This window comes from Cordyceps militaris (genome assembly GCF_000225605.1).
Source record: "Cordyceps militaris CM01 unplaced genomic scaffold CCM_S00004, whole genome shotgun sequence".
NCBI lineage: Eukaryota > Fungi > Ascomycota > Sordariomycetes > Hypocreales > Cordycipitaceae > Cordyceps > Cordyceps militaris.
The window spans coordinates 806711-827736 of NW_006271972.1; the positions used below are offsets into that span (position 1 = coordinate 806711).

General features: G+C 55.5%; 10 protein-coding genes across 10 annotated transcripts; 5 read left to right on the plus strand and 5 right to left on the minus strand.

The window, feature by feature from the left end:
* Window positions 1–659: 659 nt before the first annotated feature.
* CCM_05278 (uncharacterized protein) lies at window positions 660–893 on the plus strand (the record flags this gene model as incomplete). The annotated part of the gene is made up of 1 exon (XM_006670423.1): window positions 660–893. The coding sequence occupies one exon, from the start codon at window positions 660–662 to the stop codon at window positions 891–893; it is 234 nt and encodes a 77-aa protein (XP_006670486.1).
* Window positions 894–1539: 646 nt separating this feature from the next.
* CCM_05279 (OsmC family protein) lies at window positions 1540–2878 on the minus strand (the record flags this gene model as incomplete). Its single annotated transcript, XM_006670424.1, has 2 exons — window positions 1540–2174; window positions 2647–2878. 2 exons carry the CDS (start codon window positions 2876–2878, stop codon window positions 1540–1542), a joined length of 867 nt encoding a protein of 288 aa, XP_006670487.1.
* A 271-nt stretch (window positions 2879–3149) lies between these two features.
* CCM_05280 (copper resistance protein Crd2) lies at window positions 3150–3547 on the plus strand (the record flags this gene model as incomplete). The annotated part of the gene is made up of 2 exons (XM_006670425.1): window positions 3150–3207; window positions 3270–3547. The coding sequence occupies 2 exons, from the start codon at window positions 3150–3152 to the stop codon at window positions 3545–3547; spliced, it is 336 nt and encodes a 111-aa protein (XP_006670488.1).
* Window positions 3548–4582: 1035 nt separating this feature from the next.
* CCM_05281 (Ran exchange factor Prp20/Pim1, putative) lies at window positions 4583–6217 on the plus strand (the record flags this gene model as incomplete). Its single annotated transcript, XM_006670426.1, has 1 exon — window positions 4583–6217. One exon carries the CDS (start codon window positions 4583–4585, stop codon window positions 6215–6217), a length of 1635 nt encoding a protein of 544 aa, XP_006670489.1.
* Window positions 6218–7069: 852 nt separating this feature from the next.
* Window positions 7070–8151, minus strand: CCM_05282 (Golgi membrane protein, putative; the record flags this gene model as incomplete). The annotated part of the gene is made up of 2 exons (XM_006670427.1): window positions 7070–7684; window positions 7756–8151. 2 exons carry the CDS (start codon window positions 8149–8151, stop codon window positions 7070–7072), a joined length of 1011 nt encoding a protein of 336 aa, XP_006670490.1.
* A 479-nt stretch (window positions 8152–8630) lies between these two features.
* Window positions 8631–9039, minus strand: CCM_05283 (uncharacterized protein; the record flags this gene model as incomplete). Its single annotated transcript, XM_006670428.1, has 2 exons — window positions 8631–8846; window positions 8923–9039. 2 exons carry the CDS (start codon window positions 9037–9039, stop codon window positions 8631–8633), a joined length of 333 nt encoding a protein of 110 aa, XP_006670491.1.
* A 445-nt stretch (window positions 9040–9484) lies between these two features.
* CCM_05284 (PAP/25A-associated) lies at window positions 9485–11652 on the plus strand (the record flags this gene model as incomplete). The annotated part of the gene is made up of 2 exons (XM_006670429.1): window positions 9485–11308; window positions 11365–11652. The coding sequence occupies 2 exons, from the start codon at window positions 9485–9487 to the stop codon at window positions 11650–11652; spliced, it is 2112 nt and encodes a 703-aa protein (XP_006670492.1).
* Window positions 11653–12313: 661 nt separating this feature from the next.
* CCM_05285 (Fungal transcriptional regulatory protein) lies at window positions 12314–14896 on the minus strand (the record flags this gene model as incomplete). Its single annotated transcript, XM_006670430.1, has 6 exons — window positions 12314–12606; window positions 12732–13075; window positions 13138–14379; window positions 14447–14706; window positions 14761–14794; window positions 14829–14896. The coding sequence occupies 6 exons, from the start codon at window positions 14894–14896 to the stop codon at window positions 12314–12316; spliced, it is 2241 nt and encodes a 746-aa protein (XP_006670493.1).
* A 1417-nt stretch (window positions 14897–16313) lies between these two features.
* CCM_05286 (ferulic acid esterase (FaeA), putative) lies at window positions 16314–17768 on the plus strand (the record flags this gene model as incomplete). Its single annotated transcript, XM_006670431.1, has 1 exon — window positions 16314–17768. The coding sequence occupies one exon, from the start codon at window positions 16314–16316 to the stop codon at window positions 17766–17768; it is 1455 nt and encodes a 484-aa protein (XP_006670494.1).
* A 222-nt stretch (window positions 17769–17990) lies between these two features.
* CCM_05287 (lipase, putative) lies at window positions 17991–19048 on the minus strand (the record flags this gene model as incomplete). Its single annotated transcript, XM_006670432.1, has 2 exons — window positions 17991–18585; window positions 18633–19048. 2 exons carry the CDS (start codon window positions 19046–19048, stop codon window positions 17991–17993), a joined length of 1011 nt encoding a protein of 336 aa, XP_006670495.1.
* Between the last annotated feature and the right edge of the window lie 1978 nt (window positions 19049–21026).

Consider the following 21026-nt stretch of genomic DNA (forward strand, 5'->3'; position numbering starts at 1 on the left):
CTCTCAGAAATCTCCGAGATAGAAATGTGCTGCAGCGTCTGAACAGCATACGCCTGCTTCCAAGCCAGCTTGCGCATGAATTAATGACAGGGCCATGGGCTTGCAACCCGTCGCCACGCATGATATTGCCGATCCCCACGGGGAAACACCGAGTCATGATAATACGCGTCGCCATGATTGGAGGAGACTTGGGCAGCAATTGTGTGGCAAATCATCAATAATACGCGCCTCAATGTTCACGTATACGAATCCGCCAAGTCCCCAGAGCGCGGTGCCGCCGAGGGCCTCCCGCACCATGCCATTGGTGCACTCGACGCCATCATTTCCTCGGCTGGGGAATTCATGCTAGACAGGGGCGGCTGTGATGCATACAAACCCGACCCGTCTGGTGCTGGTACGAAATCGGCCGAGAGCTATACCGCAGGCATCTGGACCGCACGCTGGTGAAAGGAAATTTGACAGGCCAACGAGCGACAAGCAAGTCATTGTCCACCGAGCCGATATCCGCTCCGCTATCCAAAGGTTCTCTCCATGTAAAAAATAAATAAAAGAATACTTGAATCGGTACACACCGAAGGGAACCCAGGTTACATTGGAATTCTCGGACGACGCTATTGGCGCCAGCATCTTGGGATCTGTCCGCAAGCACATTCTCCACGATGGCGATTCCGCCCACACCTACAGGTATCTTGGACTGCCGATACCTGCTGCCGTTAGAGAAAGCTAAAAAGAAGCTTGGCGCCCAGTACTTCCCCGAGCACCGCCAGTATGGCTGGTGCGGAGATGTGGCTTTCATCTTGCACAACGTCCTGCACCATGGCGAGACGGCGCAGTGTGGCGTGTCCGCCATCGAACCTCTGACCCGTGAAATTATCGAAAATACTCTTAGATAATAGCTAGATGAGTACATTGCAAGAAAATTGATTGACATGTGTAGCGACTTGTTCAAATGCCTTTGTCAAGACCCGACGCTAACTCCCCCTTTCCTTTCAGCTTCTCCTAGACTGCACTGTTTTGAGAATATATTCTCAATGGGAGCCCAAGTCTACGACTACGTATTCCAAATAGGTAGAAGCGTGTGTATCATGGATGACGCGGCTCATGCCACAACACCATGGGAGGGTAGCGGCGCGGCCGGCCAGGGCAATCAACGACTCTGCCGCCCTCGGTGCGCTAATACGTAATTTCCCGACGGCAGGGAAAATAGCCCACGAAGTTCAGGCATATTATCAGGTGCGACGGCCCCAGACGCAGAATATTACTGGATTGAGGAAAGCTATGGAAAAGCTCATGTGCTGCCAGGCCCATCGGCTTTAGCAACGCCAACACCACGTGTAGTCTGCTTGGCGAGCGCTAGAGTTTTATTAACAATTTTGACATTGGGGGGAAAATAAGCAACGCAGCGACACGTCTCAACGAAAGCATGGAGTGATAAACAAAGATGGATCAGGTATTGATATATGTGTACAGCGCCAGGGTGACCAGACGCCTGGTAAATGCTAGCTCAGGTAAGCTGAAGGCACTTCTTGTACAATGTATTTACAATGACTCGACTTTGATGTTGGTAGTGACATTCCCCTGGGTAGCGCGGCTGTATGGGCACGTCTCCTTGGTCTTTTCGACCAGCTTCTCCAGATCCTCCTTGCCGACGCCCTTGACCTTGACGACCATCTCGACCCGGATGCCGAGATCCACCTTCTTGAGGTCGCCCACCATGTGCACCGTCGTCTCGACGACGCTGTCCTCGGCATTGGATGGCATCTTGACGCCCATCTTGGGGGCGACCAGGTTCATGGCCGACTGGAAGCAGGCGCCGTAGCCGGCCGCGAACAGCTCCTCGGGGTTGGTCTTGCCCGGCCCGCCGGCGCCGCCCAGGCCCTTGGGCATGCCCAGATCCATCTTGAGGCCCTCGCTGCCCTCGACGTGGCCGTTGCGCGCGCCAATGGTTCGCGCGTGCGCGGAGTAGAGCACTGGCGCCGTGTCGGTGTTGAGGAAGCGGCGCGGCGCGTGCGAGATGGCGCGCGGGGCCTGGCGTAGGAGGGGGCGAATGACTTGTGAGGTATACATGACGCAAGGCGAAAACTGGGGATTTGCGGTGTTGGTAAAGTAGTCGTGAATGAACTCGGAAGTAAGTAGGTAGTGAATTGGAGAGGAGAGCTTATACGTAGTTTGGTCTGAGTACGGTTGTTGCGTGAAAGCTAGCTTGCTTCAAAAGGCCGCCGTGAGGGTATTATGACGTCAACGAGTCTCAGTCTGCAGCGATTAAGTCTGATATGCTGAGTGTAATAGCCTCGAATTAATTAGGATATACTCATGATGAATTATAGAATTCGTTGCTATGCCATGGATCATTTCTCCAGAGCTGGTCTGCACTTAGACAGTTGTGTTCGGATCAGCCACGCCCCGCCACAGCTGCATGACGATGCATTGTCATCTCATCCCATGAGTTATTAGTTACTTCCAACCGGCCAGGGTCGAATGGTTGTATACTGGTAGTGTAATACTATTATCTCTTATTTTGTTTCATCCTCTGTTCGTTATTTCAACGCATTCTGTATATTATCTATATGCTTCGTTATTTTCTTACAGTTTAGAGGTTCACATAGTATGTAGGTAGGTAATAAGCATGTCTGCATATTTCGGTACCGGGGTATTTGGTCCACACAACGAGGAGTGATTGTGCATAATTGCACAGGTACTGCCTCCGAAATGAGGATACTAATCCCTGCAGCTTTTGGATAGGTATATGTAAAGTTGCGGAATGATTCATCAAAGAACCGGAGGGGCCATCGCTGTGTTGCAAATTTGCAATATCCAGGGTACGGCTGGCCGCGGCAGTGTCCGATCGGGCAGCAAAGTCGATAAAGCCATGAATCATAAGGGAAGGTTTGGACAGCTTACAAAGTCATGCTTGGAAATAATATGGCTCTGATTGGCGCGTTGGTTGGCAGGATGTGGGTCACGTTTTCGCCCGATCGCCCGCACTGTGGAACTCCAGTTCAAGTATAAAGACATCACTGTCGGAGCTCCAACATATCTTTTCTGCAGACAATCATCACAACGTTTTATTGCTACCTCTACCACTTCAAATATATTACCAACAACCACTACACTTTTGAGACCATCCTTCTCACACACCGACCTTCACAATGACTGCTTTCAAAGCTTCCACCTGCTGCCGCCAGGGCGATTCCGAATGTGCTTGTGGTATGTCACTTACAGAATAAAACAAAGTGCCAGAATGACCAACTGTACTAACTCGTGTCTAGCTCGCCAAGCTACTTGCAGCTGCGGCCAGAAGCCCGCTCTCCACTGCACCTGCGAGAAGGCCGCTTCCGAAAACACCATCCAGACCGGCGCTCGCTGCTCGTGCCGCGCGCGTCCTGCCGGTGAATGCACCTGCCAGCGCGCTGCGTCCGAGAACACTCTTCCCACTGGCTCGAAGTGCCCTTGTGGTCGCCGTGCCGCCAACGCCTGCACCTGCGAGAAGGCCTCTGACGGTGGCTTCAACCCTGCCAACGAGATTGACTTCACCACCCGCAAGTAGAGTTGGTTGAGCTTGCTTCAACAATTAGTTCTTGATGGAAAGACAGGCTTGAAGGTCCTGGGACGGAGCACTGGCGTTTTAGGGTTTGTTTTTACAAGTTATATGACGGAGTACTCGGGCGGCTGTCAAGGCCCACTCGGGTGACTGCCGCACACATGGGTTTGCACACATGGGGTGTTGGGCTGCAGCATTTACACAGGGCGCGGAGGCACAAGGGTGACTGCAGAATATCAAGGATACCCGAAACTAGGATCACAGGGGTCCACAGTCGTGGAAACGGCGCACTAGGATAACTAGCAATGAATTATTCCGACTCGGAACTCGAAATAAAGATACCCTGCGCGGTGAAATAATCGTGTGAACAACATACCTGTATTTATGTTATGCGAAGCGAGCGCTGCTGTCCGGCCGGGCCCCCTTGCCCGAAGGGTGCATGTTGCATACTTGAGGGAAAGAAATCCGATGGCATCGTCGTCTCCATGCTCGCGGAGTCCGGCGCTGCAGTCGTCTGTCGCCAGCATCAAAGAGTAACAAGCCCAACGTGCCAACGTGCGAAAGTGTGGTTGTCATCAAGCTCACCGCCCGGGGCGGCACGGGTTATTCTGCCGGACATTACAAAAAAGTTGCCCGGGCGGTCAGAGCTCGACGACCTAGGCGCTGGTGCGACATGGTTGGGTTGTGCAATAATAAGCTAATAAGCTCACACGAGTGGCGCCAGCTGCCGACGCGCATTTTCGTTGCTTCAAACACTTGAGAATCCAGCCCCCCAGCCTTCATTCCATCAAGCGGAACTTATCTGGACATTCATCGTGTTAGCCCATTGTGGTCGCTATTTCATTGGCAGTTCCGTTTCTCAGCGCCACCTTTATTGAAGGCAATTCATTCCTTTTTGGCGCGCTTTTCTCTCTTCGCACACGCGGCTGGTTTTGCTTGCTGTTTCGCACGGCTCCCGAGCAAACGTTGCAACTCAAATCTGCTTAGTCGCCCCCCGCCCCCTTTCATACCAACCCTTTACTTCCCTTCCCTTCCGTCACGATGCCAGCTGCAAAGAAAGCGACGGCATCCGCAGCCTCTACGAAAAAGGCCGCCGCCGCCACGACGAAGAAGCCCGCCCAGAAGGTCGCGCCTGCCAAGACTGCTGCCAAAAAGAAGATGGAACCCGCGCCCAAACCCAATGGCGCCGCCGCTGCGTCTAGAAAGCGCAAGGCTTCTGTTGAAGCGACGGGCGAGGTCAAGAGCACCAAAAAGGTCAAATCGGAGACGCCCGCGCCTCGCGCCATCGCCGTGCCCAAGTCCAAGCCGAAGAAGGCTTTCCCCGACATTGGCAAAGCTGTCAACGAAATCCCTCACGAGATTCTTGACGTCTACGTGTTTGGCGAGGGCTCGTCCGGAGAACTCGGCCTGGGCAGCAAAAAGGTGAATGGCAAGAAACCCATCGACGTCAAGCGACCTCGCCTCAACGATAAGCTTGATGCCAAGTCGGTCGGTGTCATCCAGATTGCGTGCGGCGGCATGCACGCTGTTGCCTTGACGCGCGACAACAAAATCCTCACATGGGGTGTCAATGACCAGGGCGCTCTCGGACGCGACACGAACTGGGACGGCGGCCTCAAGGATATTGACGGCAACGATTCCGACTCGGACGACGACACTGACACTGGCATCAACCCCGTCGAGAGCACCCCCACCGCCGTTGGGGAAGAATTTTTCGCGCCGGGCACCAAGTTTGTTCAGGCTGTCGCAAGCGACAGTGCCACCTTTGTCCTCACGCAAGATGGACGCGTGTACGGCTGGGGTACTTTCCGCTCCAGTGACGGTGTTTTGGGCTTCACCGAGGCTATCAAAATTCAGCAGCGTCCTATGCTTCTACCCACCCTCAAGAACATCACAGCTCTTGCCGCTGGTTCCAACCACATTTTGGCTCTTGACACCAAGGGCAACGTTGTTGCTTGGGGCTGCGGTCAGCAGAACCAGCTCGGCCGTCGCATCATTGAGCGCAACAAGATGTCGTCGCTGACACCCCAGGGTATGGGACTCCCTCGCGGCAAGATTGCCAAGATTGCCTGCGGTGCCTACCACAGCTTTGCCATCGACAAGGATGGCAAAGTCTGGGGCTGGGGCCTCAACAACTTTGGTGAAATTGGTGTGCAGTCAAACGCCGGAGAAGACGACGCAGTTATTCTTAAGCCTGCCAAGCTCGCCGACCTCGAAGACCATGTCATCACTGACATAGATGGCGGTGTTCACCACTCCCTGGCCTGCTCTGAGGACGGTAAGCTCTTCACTTGGGGCCGTGTTGATGGTTTCCAAGTCGGCTTCGAGTTTGATGAGCTGAACAAGGATGATGTCATCTTTGACGAGAGAGGTGCCCCCAGAATCTTGGTGAAGCCAACTGACAACACCGAAGTCTCTGGTATCTGTGCTGTCACCGCAGGATCCGACAACAACTTTGCCATCTCGGAAGACGGCAAGGCATACTCGTGGGGTTTCTCTAGCAATTATCAGACTGGCCAGGGTACCATTGAGGATATCAAGACGCCCACAGAGATTGATAACACTGCTATCCGTGGAAAGCAGATCATCGGTGCCGGTGCCGGTGGCCAGTTCTCTGTGCTCTTTGGCAAAGCCGAGGGCCAGACCAATGGCGCCAAGACGAACGGCACTCACTAAGCTACAATACCGGCTTAGGTATCGTATCAAACAACGCGATCATATAGTTGCATGTATAACTTGAGCATTTTTGGGTTCTTTTTCTTTTTCTTTTTTGCTACCTTGGGTCACACTTTTTCTCCTTGCGTTAGAATGCTTGGCAAACACAGCCGGCGAGAGAGCTGGCTCTCGTCCGCATATTTACATTTCCTAGTCCTAGCATGTCTGTCTCTTTTCGTGTTTGTCCCGTTTTTGTGATTTCAGGGCCATGGGGTATTATCTGTTTACCGGGGAGGAAAACTACTTGTATGAGGGAAAAGAAAACGGGTTGGGATGGGAAGGCCTTTGTCACAAGATGCATTGGGATCGGCCAAACACATGTTCAGACATAAACATCGGTTGCCTTTTTATATCATCTCTCGGAATGACGCATATGAGCAAACTGATGTAACAATACTATTTTATCCAACCCTTTCTATTTGCTATTGGAGGACTGTGCATGACATGCCTATGTGTTATAAACTTGATTCTATATTCATCATTAAGTGCACTACGGAGCCTCCCAGTACTTACGGCACTATCTGAAACGGCTATTGCGGAAAGACTGAGAATTTCCATTATGCAATACATTTCGTACCTGGCCCTTTTACGTCGTGCGATTTTGACGCGTCTCCTGACCATTCGCCTACCCAGTACCCCAACCTAAGCGTAATTGATTCCATTACAAAGAAATTTTGCCCTCGCTATGCGCCCAAATGCAAAACCACTATATATATCCCTTGTTCTCGTCGTCTTCAAGTACCCGACGCTTTGGAAAGCACCGATTTAGCCCCCACTGCTTTCGACAGCGCAAACTAGATCAATCCTTTTCTATTAGGAAGTGTTGAGCTTGGCCGCCGCGTTGGCGAGGGAGCCGCTGCCACGGCTGCTAAAGATGCCCATGATGCCGAAGCCGACGTAGAACAGGGCGAGTGGGTAGGCGACGAGCGCACGCATGCCCTTCATGCGGCCAACGGCGCAGAACATGCCGCTGGCGCTGTAGGTGCTCCACATGATGGCGAAGCTGGTGAGGATGATGCCGAGCGGGGTGTCCATGGGCATGACGACGCCAAACATGCTGGTAACAACGAGAGGCAACAGGCAGTAGCCGAGGACAGAAGCTGAGCGCGGAAACGTCAGCGTGGCGGAGAAGTGACCACCGTGCTGCGATGGGCCGCGACCGGCGGGGGGCGGGGGCGGCGCCTCGCCGCCGTACTGGCCGTGGAAGGAGGAGGCATCGTCGCCGGCGGCGGGCGACATGAGGGAGAGGATCATGTGCAGCGATGTCGAGCCGAGTAGGGCAAGGCCGTAGATGTAGCCAAAGTGGACCTTGCCAGAGAAGAGCAGGAAGAAGCCGAAGAGGAGGAAGAAGAACATGGGACCAAACAGATCCGAGTCGTCCATGATATGCTGGTCAATGTGTCGAAAGGGATTCAATACCGCGAGCGTCTAGGTTGTACAGTATCGCAGATTAGTAGGAGGTTCTTGTCTTGCCTCTGCCTATCGGGTTGAAAACATACCTTGGATTGGATGTGGCCAAAGTTGACACCTAGCTCCTCTAGCAGCGGCGGTTCGCCGTCATAACCCTCGGTGGAAAAGGCCGCCAGCCAGCCTGTACGCAGACCGCCGTGCTCGCCCATGCGGCCAGAGACGCCGCCCGGGACGCCGCCAAAGGCACTCGACGAGAAGCCGTTGGACGCGCCGCCGGCGGCGGCCCCGAAGCTGCTGCTGCTGGCACCACCGCCCATGTTGCCCGCTGGGTATCCGTACGCGGCTTGCTGCGGCGTCGCGGCGCCCGAGACGCCCGCCGGCGCGTAGGTCGAGGGGTAGAACTGGAGGTTTTGCGCGCCGGCGCCGGCGACATCGCCGCCGTAAGGGGGCGGCGCGGCGCTGCCCTGCCCGTAGTAGTTGGACATTTGGGGTGGTTTGTGTGCGCGCGGAGCTGTGTGAGGGGCGTTTGCTGGACGGGTTGGAGCTCGATTCGATGAGCGATTCGTAGAGGGAAAGCGAGCGCGGGAGGGAGGCGAGATGGAAATCGGTGACGCTGCCTTGGCGGATCGAGGACAGCTTGCGAGCTTTGGTTGGAGACTCCTGAGTCTTGACTGAATTGGCCAGGTAGCTTCAAGACCCACATTCGCTCAAGTAGTCACTGCCTGGGAGGACCACGCAACCAGATCCGGTCGTTTACGTGGTCCATTACGGACCTTTTACTGCAGTAATTCGGGGAAATTGAATTGCTTGATTAAAATTCCTATAGGGCAGATTTTGTGCAATGATACTAACGTAAACGTAGAAACGGTGTGTAAAGTTCATCCACAAGTTGCCTTCACAAGTGCTCATGCCCGTCAAAGTTCCTGGAGCATCGCCACTTCGGTGTTCTCACGCCCGCATAAAATTATTTCCTTCGGACTCCCAAAGAAGCGGCAGTTGATCTCGCGCTCGCGGCAAATCTGTCATAATCTTGTACCAACTCGGGAAACGGCTTCAAAATCTCCATGACCTGGGCGCGAAGCTCAGAAACACGCGTCTGACTATTTGGCTTGGACATGGCTACCGACAGATCATGCGTAGTCTGAATTACGGTATCGAAATCGTCTTTGCGGAGTGTAGACTAGTTATTACAACGACATTGAGTGTCAGAATGGTAGGCAGCCAAGGCAGGAATGACTGGGTCAAGTCGCGCGAACCTGGCATTTGTGACCATAACGGGCCACAAAGAACATTGTGTCGTCGGCATACCCGGGTACCCCGAGCAGGGCGTCATTGAGGTCCCGCGCACGCTTTGCGCCGTCGTCTGTTGACATTTTCACGATGTTTGTAAATATTGTTTCGTAGCACAGAATCCAGAATCGCAGTGGCAGCCTAGTACAAGCGAGGCTGAGACCACACACGGTAGATGTGGCCCACCGACACCTAAGGTCTTACAAACACAGGTACAAAAGCTGTCGTACCTTGGGGCATTCCCACCTTGTGATTTTGACTTATACACAGTAAATAAAACTGCCCTTCTCTAGACGTTAAAAAAAAAAAGTTATCAACTGTTTACGTCTTGTCGCTTGTCGGCTGTCGATGTTGCGTTGCAGTCCGAACGCATGGAAACAGCCTTGATGAGTAAGCAGAGATCGGCACGTTCCTTCCAATTCGGTACCGTTTTTTTCTTCGCCGCCAAAATTCAACGCCGCCCAATGATCGCGGACGATAAACCCGTGATAATCATACACGCCGGCGTCGCAACCCCAAAGGCACAAGATGCCACGCAATCCGCCCCGTCGCGATGGCAGTAACTGCAGGCCGGACAATAATCGCAAGCCGCACAGCAGTCGCTTTCGACCTCGTGATGAACCGCCCAGGAATCGCGACAACTGGCGACCCAATCCCTCATATCCTGACCAAAGAGATCGCGGCGGCCCCAGGTCAAGAGCTAATGGCGACAGACCTCCGCAGTCCGATAACTTTTATGCGCCCCCCCAAGGAGACTTTACATTTCGTATGGATAAGCCAGCAGGTGTTGGCGAGTCAAGTCCTGACCAGCGACGCGATGGGCGGCGAGACCAGCGTCGGCCCCCGCGAGGGCGTCCAGGCCGAAAATGGCAACCACCACCACCTCCCTCCGAGCGTGCTTTGATATCTGGTGCGACCCTAAATCTACCTGAGGAGCGGCTCGACGGCGTGGATGGGCCAAATAAATTTCGTGACCTGGATGAACTCTCAGATGATGATGAGCTTGCTATGGACATTTCGTCACATTCCGAAGAGGAAGGCGGCCAGGAACCATCGGCGAAAAGGCAGCGAACAGATGCCCTCGATGAGAGTGCCGCAGAGGCACCTCAGTGGTCCAACCCGGACCCCTACACTGCACTGCCATGTCCTGACGACGTCACAAAAAAGAAGCGCGACGTCGTCAAGTTGATTCGCAAAGCTCGTATGGAGGAAAGGGAAAAAGTCGGGGCACCGGCGCAGGCTGAGGACTTTTTGTCCTTTGATCCGACCGAAGATGAAGACGAAACTAGCGAGGAGTCTGAATCTGAATCTGATCCGGCATCCGAGGCCGATTCTGAACCGCCTCCTCCAAGTCTACCAGCTGCATCGGTGCCAGTAAATGCGGCTTCGTCAAATTCCCTGCCGTCACGGCCCGTTTTTGGAGTAACCGCTGCTGCCAGCACATCCGACCCTCTTGGATCACGAAAGCGGACAATTGATGATGAGATTAAGCCTCCCAACTATGGCCAATTCAAGAAGGCGGGTGCCAGACCTGCCAAAGGCTCCATCGCGGGTGCATGGCTGACGAAGAAGGACGAAGAACCTTGTCCCTGGGCTACGGTAGACCACAGTGCAACGTCAGACATGGCATTCCGCCTTCACAAAGAAGTCATTGATTTCTATGAGTACGTCCGGCCGCGGGAGTTTGAGCAACGCATTCGGGATAATCTCGTCGACAATCTGAAGAAGGCCATGCGCCGCGATGGCAGAAACTTTGCGAGTGCTCACGTCTTTCCATTCGGCTCATTTATGTCGGGGCTCTATCTTCCCACTGCGGATATGGACATCGTTGTTTGTTCAGCAAGCTTCATGCGAGGCGGCCCGCCAACATATCTTGGTGCCAAGAGCTGGCTCTACAAATTTCAAAAGTTCCTGGTCACCCAGAGAGTCGCCGATAATGATGCAATCCAAGTCATCGCCCATGCGCGCATACCTCTGGTGAAGTTTGTTGACAAATTTACTGGCCTGAGAGTCGATATCTCTTTTGAGAATCTCGGTGGCGTCGATGCCGTCGAGACTTTCGTCAAGTGGAAACAGCTTTACCCCGCCATGCCTATCCTGGTCACTGTTATCAAGCATTATCTACTCATGCGCGGCCTCAATGAACCGGTGAACGGTGGAATTGGTGGATTTTCCGTCATTTGCTTGGTGGTTAGTATGTTGCAGTTACTGCCACAGGTTCAGAGCCGAACTCTAGTTCCCGAACACAATCTTGGGGAGATGTTGCTCGAATTCTTTCATCTCTACGGGCATCAGTTTGATTACGAGGTGAATGCTATTTCTCTCACGCGGCCGGTCGGCTATGTCAAAAAGGTAAGTCATGACGGAGAGCACATGACTTGAAACTCAGCTGACCTTGCAATGCATAGTCCGACGTTCGTTCATTTGCCTACAAGAGCACAGACAGACTTTCAATCATTGATCCAAACAACTCTGGAAACGACATTTCTGGGGGCTCTTCCAACGCATCAACGATCTTGGCACGCTTTGGCGACACATTCCATTCACTTCGCGAAAGAATGGAAGAAGTTTCGCGGGACCGTTCCTGCGGTGGTATACTCGATGTCATTATGAAGGGTGATTACTCATCCTTCCGAATGCAGAGAGCTTTCTTGAAGAAGGTTCACCAACAGTTCCTCGGGCCTTGCTCGGACTGAACGGGTCGAACCCGTGTTTACGAATTCGCTTCGCTGTACAAATATTCATGCTGTCTCTTCCGCAACTTGAGGCTGACCAGCACTGACGACGTGACGTGGCTAAGGTTTGATATGGTTATCAATACGAGGAGTATGGAAAGTAGGCGCTAGGGGTTCTATTACGTTATTCGGATGCTGCTTCGCAGTCGAGTTGTACGAGCGGTTCGATTGTCTCTTCGTGTTGTTCCGATACCCATGGGTTAGCGTTGTTGGACAAGCGTCTGGCACGAAATTTGACGATTGCAACTTTTTTCTTTTCTTCACCTTTTCATTACCTGCTAACCCTTGCAGTGACACGTGGTGACCGCCGATACCATTGACCCCTGTTTTAGGAATATTCTTGTCTCCTGCCAGCATAACAACGGCTTCCTTGTTGGCCGTTGCTCAGAGATGATGATTATCGTGGCTCCCAAGAGCCACACATTTTTCTCTCACTGCATCTCTTGCTATATGTAAGGATGTGGAGAGGGAACAGCACATGACTGTCTGTCGGAAGTCTGAATGGACTGAAATTGATTGAGTTGCGCGAAGTATCTAGTAAGTATGTTTGATGAACGAGATTGGGGTTCTTTGATGATATAGTACAAGTAATACAAGCGCTGACGGCGCTATAGTTCCAACTTTAGTCGATGACAAAACTATACAATTCTGTCACCGTCTCGTGGCCAATTTTCTGGAAGAACGGATGCTTCGACTTGTTGATACTGGCTTCAACAATTTTGCGCGTCAAGTGGCACATTTCGTTGCTGTGCCTGGACATACCAGTCTTCATTAGTGCCGCCGTGCCGAGTTCTCTCGTCAGGTCGCCCCAAAGCTCCTGCCAGCGGGCCAGGGCGCGTAGCAGCGCGGACGCGGTGAAAGGCATCATGGACATGATGTCGGCGGTAATTGCGACGTTGCTCAGAGCTGCGTGTTCTGCATTAGCCTGGATCGTGATGGGGAAAAGATGTCGGACGAAAAGAAAGGAGAAGAATACGGCGATCCAGATTGCGATATACAACAAGAAGAGGACGGGCGGGCAGAAGAGAGGTGTTGCGTACCAACAATGGCGGTGGTGAGGTTGTAGATGTTGTAGGAGTCGCGGGGGCACTGCTCGACGCGGTTCCAGTTGTCGGCCATGAGGATGTCGATGAATTCGCGGATATTGGATTGCGCGGAGACCGAAGAGGACGAGGCGGAACTGGTGGTGGACGCCGGCGACTGGTGAGTATTCGAGTTGCGCTTGCTGTCGGCTACGGCAACAACAAATTCGGCGGCGTCGGCGGCATCCCAGACGGCGGGCGAGCATGGATGATTACAGTTGAGTTCGACGGTAGCCATGACGGGCATGCATCGAAACATGCCGCACTGGTGCCAGTCGGCTACTGCCGTCCATGTCGCGACGCTGAGCAAATGGCGTGTTAGTTTAAAAGGTGCCAGAGGAACGAAACTTGACCGATGACGTACCGGATACAGGTTTCGTGGTAGACGAATAGCTGCCAGTCCTCGCCGGGCACATGGCGCACGTTCAAGAGGTCCAGGTGGCGCACCGCCCACGCCAGCTCTGGGATGCGACGCACGCGGCTCTGCCGCCTCGACGACACGCTATTGTTGATGACGAGCAGGTAGACGATGACAAGCGCGGCCTGGAGGGCCTCGAGCGCGGGCGTCGCGGGCAGGCGCGTGGTGCCGACGGTGGCGGCAGCGGCGAGGGCGCAGTGCAGCGCGCGAAAGACATACTCCTCGGCGAGGCGCAGCAGGCCGCGCACGACGACGACGTCGTCGAGTGGCGGGCTGCGAAAGGCGCCCTGCACCACGAGGCTCAGCAGCAGCGCGCACGACGACGTCGACCGGAACGAGGCCATGTGCACAATGGGAAAGTGCACGTGGCTGAGCCGGAAAAAGGTGCCGGCGAAGCGCTGCAGGTTGCTCGCGGACAGGGCGCTGCCGACGGCGCGCGCGTCAAATGGCTCGTGGTAGGTGGCGTCGCTGGCCGCGAGCTCGGCATGCAGCTCGTGAAGCGCGTTGACGAGCTGCAGTGACGTGTCCTGCATGCCCTCGGAGGAGGACGGGCCGGAGAAGCCCGGAATAGAGGGGACGAGGTCGTCGTGGTCGGAGAGGGACAGCATGTTGATGTCATCGGCGTCGTCAAAGTTGAAGAGCGCGTCGTCGAGCATGGTGCCGTAGCTCCATGGGTAGAGCGCCGCCATCAGGTCGGGCACGTCGGGGGATGCGTGCGACTGCGACTGCGCCGTCGCCGTCTCGCCGCCGGACAGGAAGCTCATGTCCGGGATGCGCTCCGTCATGCCGCTCGTGTCGTTGGCCATGTTCTCCAGCATCGAAGTCGCGCGCGGGTCGATGAGGTTCTTGATCCAGCGCATGCTCTCTTCCGCGCGGGGGCCTTTGGCGCTCCTCGGGCTGTTGCTGCTGCTGGTGCTGCTGCCGGCGGACTGCGACGAGCCGTGGGACTGTTTCGACCCCTCCGGCGCGGATGGCGAGGCGGACTGGAGAGCCTCGTCGGTGACGTCCCGTGGGTGGCAGGGGAGATGCCGGAGGAGACAGCGGCTGCATGGATGGTTTTTGTCGCAGGACACTTTGCTGGCGAAGCAGGCCGCGCAGGCTCGGGGCTTTCGTCCGCGGCGAAGCTCGGGAAGGGCGGCCTCGGTGTCCTTTTTGAGGCAGTGGAACATGTGCTTGCGGCATACATCTCTGTGAGAGTGAAGGGTGCGTTAGGAAAAAAGGGTTGAGAGAATGGGGTGTGTGTAGGAGAACTTGCCCTCGCCCAAACTCCTTGTCACAGTATCGGCAGCGAAACTGGCCTGTGGCGGCATCTAGGACGACATGAGTGTCGGTTTGTGGAAGTGTGGCCGCGTGGAGCGAGAAGGGGAGCGTCGCGAATAGGATCATGCTTGAGGGAGCGAGTGTAGGGAGAGAAGAGAAGGGGGGATGTGATGGTGGGCTAGAAGTATATGGAGTCGGGGTAGAGCCCTGGCCAAGGAGCTCGACATATACGGTACTTGACCCACGTCCGAGACCCTGTCTGCGGACAAATATAGGGGTGGGATTGGATCAAAATGGTGCATAACTTACGTGTGGCTTCGTGGCGACGGAGGTGGGTGTTTCTCTGATAACGTCTCCCGCACGTCGCGCAGGCATACGCTCTGGCCGCGGACGGTGCCGAGTCGTCCCTAGGCTCGCCTTGGCTATTCTCCGGATTGACAGCCATGACCTCTACTTTGCAAGAGCCCTACAGCTTATTCCCGCTACACAAAATAAAAAAAAGTAGGCAACCAAGGGCGTCGAGCGTGCTGATGCGGTGGGTTTTCCGAGAACAGGATCAAGGGTTTTGGCAGTGTAAGAGTGTGGGTTTTCGCCGGCCGGAGCTCTTGGAGGTGGGTTTTTTCCTGGCGGGGAGAGATGGGTGGGGCCGTGCTGTTCGGGCCGGTCCCGGGGGAGGGCGAGCCGGGTATTTATATTGACGTAGGCAGAGGCCCTCGGTATGAACGAATGACAAAAAACTACTACGATAAGTTCTACATTGGGTATGAATCGGGCGAGACGCAGAGAGGCTCGTATGCCCGAAAGGAGATGCAACATGCGGGATGGAGAGAGCCGGCGGAGAACGGACCATCGCCGACTGGCTGGCCACCCGCCGAGGGGACCCGAGTAAGAGTCAGGAGCCCCGACATTCAAGACATTTTTGGGCTGAATCGTCACTGTCGCATATTTTCTGTGTCTTTTCTTTTCGTTGATTCACACTCCTTGCGTACGACTTGTCCAGCACGGTCGCATTCGACGCAGGCTACTTCTCTTCCGCTAGCTGGATACAGTATCTCACTTGGGAGACGAAAGCATCACTTTTCACAGCCTACCTGAAATCTCTTTGTTCGATCCGGATAATCCAGCTGGCTGAATAGATGACTTTGAGCCTGCCGTCTCCTGGGCTAAAGAAAACAGCGAGGAGATGGGCTACAGAGCTTTCAGTACAAGAACCAGATGGTGCTGCTGACAGCATGTCGCCATTGAGCAAGGCTAGCTCTGCCCGAAAGCGATAATCTACCGGCTAATCCAAACCAATAGCGTATATACGTAAGGTGATTTCTTTCTCTCCTAGCACGAGGTATGGGGAACCCATGCTACTATTGGCAGACCGCGCCCTATCATGTGAGTCTTACTGTGCAAAATTCTGTCAATATCGCGTCCCAACCTTGTCAAAAGTGCGTCCCACCACGCTTTTATGTCATGACGCAATGTACTATTGGTAGTGCATGGGCTAGACCTGGTTGCTAAGAGCGCCAACCAACAAGTTCTTGTGTAGCGGCATCGCCAGGCACAAAATCGGAAACCTCAGACACATCAATATTACTAGCAAATGCGCGGTCTGTACGGTAGTGCAGAAAATGTTGAACTTATTAGACATGAAAACACAATGACCTAGCCAGTCCTCTGCGTGCCAGCCAATGAGCAAGCGTAGCTACACCGTGCGTTCCCTCTCAAGACGCGCTCGCAAGGTTTTCAAACGCGTTCAATGGCTTATATTATGCTTTCAAGTAGCGTGCAATTCGGCGGCCATATCAGGACACGTATGCCCTCGATGATTTCTTACTTGTTCCACCCGTCAAACTGCAAGACATCCCAGCAAGATGAAGCTTTCCGTCTTTGGAGTGGTGGCTGCCGTACTGATTTCCGCATCCGATGCCTCCTCGAACGTCACCTATGGCAGAGGCTCACCTGGCTGCGGCAAAAAGGTCAAACACCTTGGCTCCGAATACTTTGTGCCCAAGTGGAATGTCTCGGGCGTCTGGCGTCAGTACCGGACCTACACGCCCAAACATTACGAAAAGGACAAGCCGGTGCCGCTGCTTCTGGCCTTCCATGCCAATGCCAAGCCGCAGCCGAGATTTGCGATGCAGTCTCGCTTCTCCGATCCGACAATCAACCCCAATATGATGGTCCAGTACATGATCGCTTACAAGGTACGCATCCCCGCCGTCCAGCATTGCCAAACCCCTCGCACAGTGGCGCGGAACAAACTACTGAACAAAAGGCCCAAATGTTTTCAGAAACGCTGGGTTGGTCCCACGTCCGCGCACAAGGATGCCAACGACATTGAGTTTGTCGCAAGGGCGCTCGAGGTCCTCATGAACAACTACTGCATCGACGTGGACCGCGTGTTCCTGACCGGGCACGCGGGCGGCGGCGGCCTCGCCAACATCCTGGCGTGCCACCCGCGGCTCAGCAGGCACTTTGCCGGCATGGCGCTCATGGGGCCGACGCTGTACCAGGACCTCAACGACGACTTCTGCAAGGGCGCGCGGCTGCCGATGCCCGTGCTCGAGGCGCACGGCCTGCTGGACGAGACGTCGCCGTACTGGGGCGAACCCGCGCGCACCGTCGGCGCCGTGCCGGCCGTGCTCGACTGGCTCCGCCGCTGGGTCCGCCGCAACGACTGCGACCCGGTGCCGCGCCGGTCGCACCTCGTCAAAAAGGCCGTCGTCTCGCACAAGTACACGTGCCAAGGCCAGTTTGGCTTCGTCGAGCACATCACCGCCGCCAGGCAAAACTACAACTGGCTGACCACCAAGAGCGCCATTGACATCTCGCCCGTCATGATCGACTTCTTTAACCGCTGGGTTCGCCCGGGGAACCTGAGCATTCCGCTCGACGCCAAGGGTAGGTTCGTGGTTGACGAAGGTCCCAAGAAGCCAAAGCACACCTCGACTAAGCCCACCCGCACCCGCTCGCGCCGCCCCACGACCTTGAAAACCTCTACTCGCCCCAGTCGCACCTCGACCAGTACTTCGCCCATGCCTACCAAGACCAAGAAGCAGGCGTCCGGACGCGGGGAGCCGACTTTTGCCACCTTCGGGGTCGATATAGTCTCTACGCCCCCCGAACCGTCCCGGACAAAGGAACAGCCGTCTAGACAGGGTTGGCCTACGTTTGCCACATGGGGGGTCGATATCGTCTCTACGCTCCCCGAACCGCCGCGGACGACGTCTGGACGCGGTGAGCCGACTTTTGCCACATTCGGTGTCGATATAGTCTCTACTCTCACCGAACCGCCCCAGACTAGCCCTACTACCACGACCCAGTAAGAAGAGACAATGGCTTGTGGCAACTAGTGTGGCAGATTTGAGAGGGTTGTTTTGCGAGGCTTCTTCCTTTCTTATGTAAATAGTTTGGACACTTGAATCTAGTAGAGGCTTTTTTTGGGAATTAGTTAGCGTTACTAATAAAAGACAAAAAATAAAGAAGGGATAAAGTAATCAAACTAGATTCTAGATCGCGCGTGACAGCAGTCATTGTTGTAAAATGCATCATGCAGGCCCTCGCACATGATGGTGACGGTCCTCGAGCACGCCACTCATAGCAGGGAAGATGTGCGGCTGGTCCGGGAATGTGGTGACTCGGGCCTGCACACCAGCCCGCGTCAGCTTGGCGGCAAAGGCCTCGCCCTCGTCGCGCAGCACGTCGAGGCCGGCGACGATAATGACGGCCGGGGGCAGCGCGGACCAGTCGCCGTGCCAGAGCAGTGGGCTGGCCTCCGGGTCGGCCCAGTCGGCCGCGCCGCGCTGGGGCAGATAGCAGTTGCGGAACCACAGCATCATGTCAGCGGAGAGCGCGGGCGAGTGCTGAAGGTCGCGCCAGCACTCGTTATTGTCCACGGTCCGCGTGTTGTCCGTTACAGGGATGTTGAGGAGCTGCGTTTTGATGCGCGGGCCACCGCCGCGGGCAGCCGCCGATGCCGCGCGCTGGGCCATGACGGCGGCCAGGTTGCCGCCGGCTGAGGATCCGCCGACGGCAAGGTTGTCCGGGTTGATGCTGAGCCGGGCCTTGCCTTTGGAGGCGACCCAGAGGAGCGCGGCCCAGGCGTCATCCACGGCGGCGGGGAATGGGTGCTCCGGGGCCAGTCTGTTGCATTGCCGTTCTTGTCAACACAACAGTCATCGGGTGGCTACGGAGGAGCTTGCCTGTAATCGACGGACACAACCACGCACTTGGCGCGCGTGCAAATGTTGGTGAGGATGTCCGACTCGGAATCGAGCCCGCCAACCGTCCACCCGCCGCCGTGGTAAAAGACAAGGACCGGCCACCCTCCGCTGGGCGCGGAGCCAGGCGGGGTGTAGCAGCGGGTCGGTATTGTCAGGCCCTTGGCCGGGCCCGCGTCCGGCGTGATGGAAATATCCTCCTTGTTTCCGACCGGAACCTCGGGCCCGCAGCCGGGAAACGGGCGACGGGGAATGGAGCGAATCACGTCAATTGGAATCGTATGGAGCTTAGGGACGGCGATGGCGTTTTCATTGTAGTAGGCCTTGTACTCGGGGTTCAGGCGGTGTTCTTGTGATGGATGGATGGGATACAGCTTGCGCGGCATCGTGATGCTCTTGTTCAGTTCCCTAATGCGTTTATGTCATTCTTTACAGAGCTGGCACAAATTGGGAACCCCCGGGCTATATGACTTTATGAGACGGAGCTTAGTTAGCGGGTTGATCCTGGGGCTTAAGCCGAGCCGGCAGATGGGCTTAATCGGACCGGGGGTAAAGCAGCGATAGGGTAGGTGCCTCGGCACAATCTGACCAATACAACTTACGCTTGCCGTGAATTTCTGCATGTTGATGGAGCCTTGATAAACGCAATGGCTTCTAATCGAGGAGAGGCGGCAACAGACAAGTCATGCAACCATGCCAGCCCGAAAAAGAACGCAGCAGAAGAAGGCCTAATAAGTAGTGCAAACATGGAACTCCAGTGGGCCACTTACCTTTGACATGATAATAATTCAGGTCAGAGACCCCGTTTTACCCCATGTTCCGCGCTTTGGCATTCAGAGGGCGCGACGCCCGGTTGCGCAGGGAGGGGCAGAGTTTGGAGGGGTTTGGAGGGGCAAAGGTGCTAATAATACAATAATATTTTGTTAAGGGGCGATATGTAAATAGTGAGGGGAAAGCTGCGTGTGAGTTTGTGGGGGGTTTCATCTTCTTTCCAACACAACACCGTTTAACTTGCGTCACACGACAATTTCTTGCACGTGGTATAAATCCCTCGTCGAAAAAAAAAGGGAATCAATTTTCCATCCAATTCCTCAAATCCTGTCCTTCAATTCCTACCGCAGACGATACCATGTCGTCATTGTCCTACTATGCTGCCGCGCCCCGAGAGGCACTTGTTTCCGAGTACGTCGGAAAGTCGATCCGAGACGTGCCTACGCCGGCCGCCATCATCAACGTCGCCGCGGTGCGCAGAAATTGCAGCCGCATGCTGGAAGCTTGCAAGAGCCTTAATCTGGGGTGGCGAGCGCACGTCAAAACGCACAAGGTTTGTTCCGGCCTTTGGCAGCGCTGTTGGGCGAGCCCCATACTGACTTGCCTTTTTTGTAGACGGTAGAAATCACCCGTTTGCAAGTCGGCGACGATGCCTCGTTCCCGGTCAACCTCATCATTTCTACCCTGGCTGAGGGAGAATTTCTGCTACAGACTCTGAAAGAGTACAAGTCCCAAGGTCGGCAAGTAAATGTATGTCACTGGGAAACACAGGAGACCGAGAAGCAATGGCTAATCTATGTCGCCTACGCAGGTTCTTTACGGCCTGCCAATCACCGCAAATGCCGTCGATCGTCTTGCTGCCATTGCCAGAGCGCTTGGCGACGGCTCAGTCTCGATTCTTCTCGACGACCCTGCCCAGCTCCCCGTCGCGGCCAAGCTCCGCCAAGCCAGCGGCGTCGCCCCGCGCGCCTCGATCAAGATTGACATGGGCGGCAAGCGAGCCGGCGTCGTCGCTGACAGCGATCGCTTCCTCGAGGTGGCCACTGCCGCCCTCGAGGCGCACCGCAACGGCGACATCGTCCTCGCCGGCCTCTACTCCCACGCCGGCCAGTCCTACGGCGGCGATTCCCGTGCGGCCGCCATCAAGATGATGGGCGCCGAGATTAGTGCCATGATGGTCGGCGCGGACAGGATCAAGGCGCGCGCCGCCGAGCAGGGTGTAGCGAACCTGCCCGCCCTCATCCTCTCGGGCGGTGCCTCGCCCACCGCCCTGTCCGTCCAGAACCTTGTGAGCCATGGCGAGACACAGGCAACCTCCACGCCCGAGCTGCAGACCGAGGTGCAGAGCCTGACGGCTCTCTTCGGCGCCGTCAAGAGCAGCGGCCACGTGGTGGAGATCCACGCCGGCGTCTACCCGACGCTGGATCTGCAGCAGCTCGCCGCGCACAGCATGTCGGCGTCGCGACTGTCGTGGGGGGACATTGCGCTGAGCATCCTCGCCGAGGTGCACGGCACGTACCCCGGGCGCGGCGAGGGCGGCACGCCCGAGGCCCTCATCGGCGCGGGCGGCCTGGCGCTCGGCCGCGAGTTCTG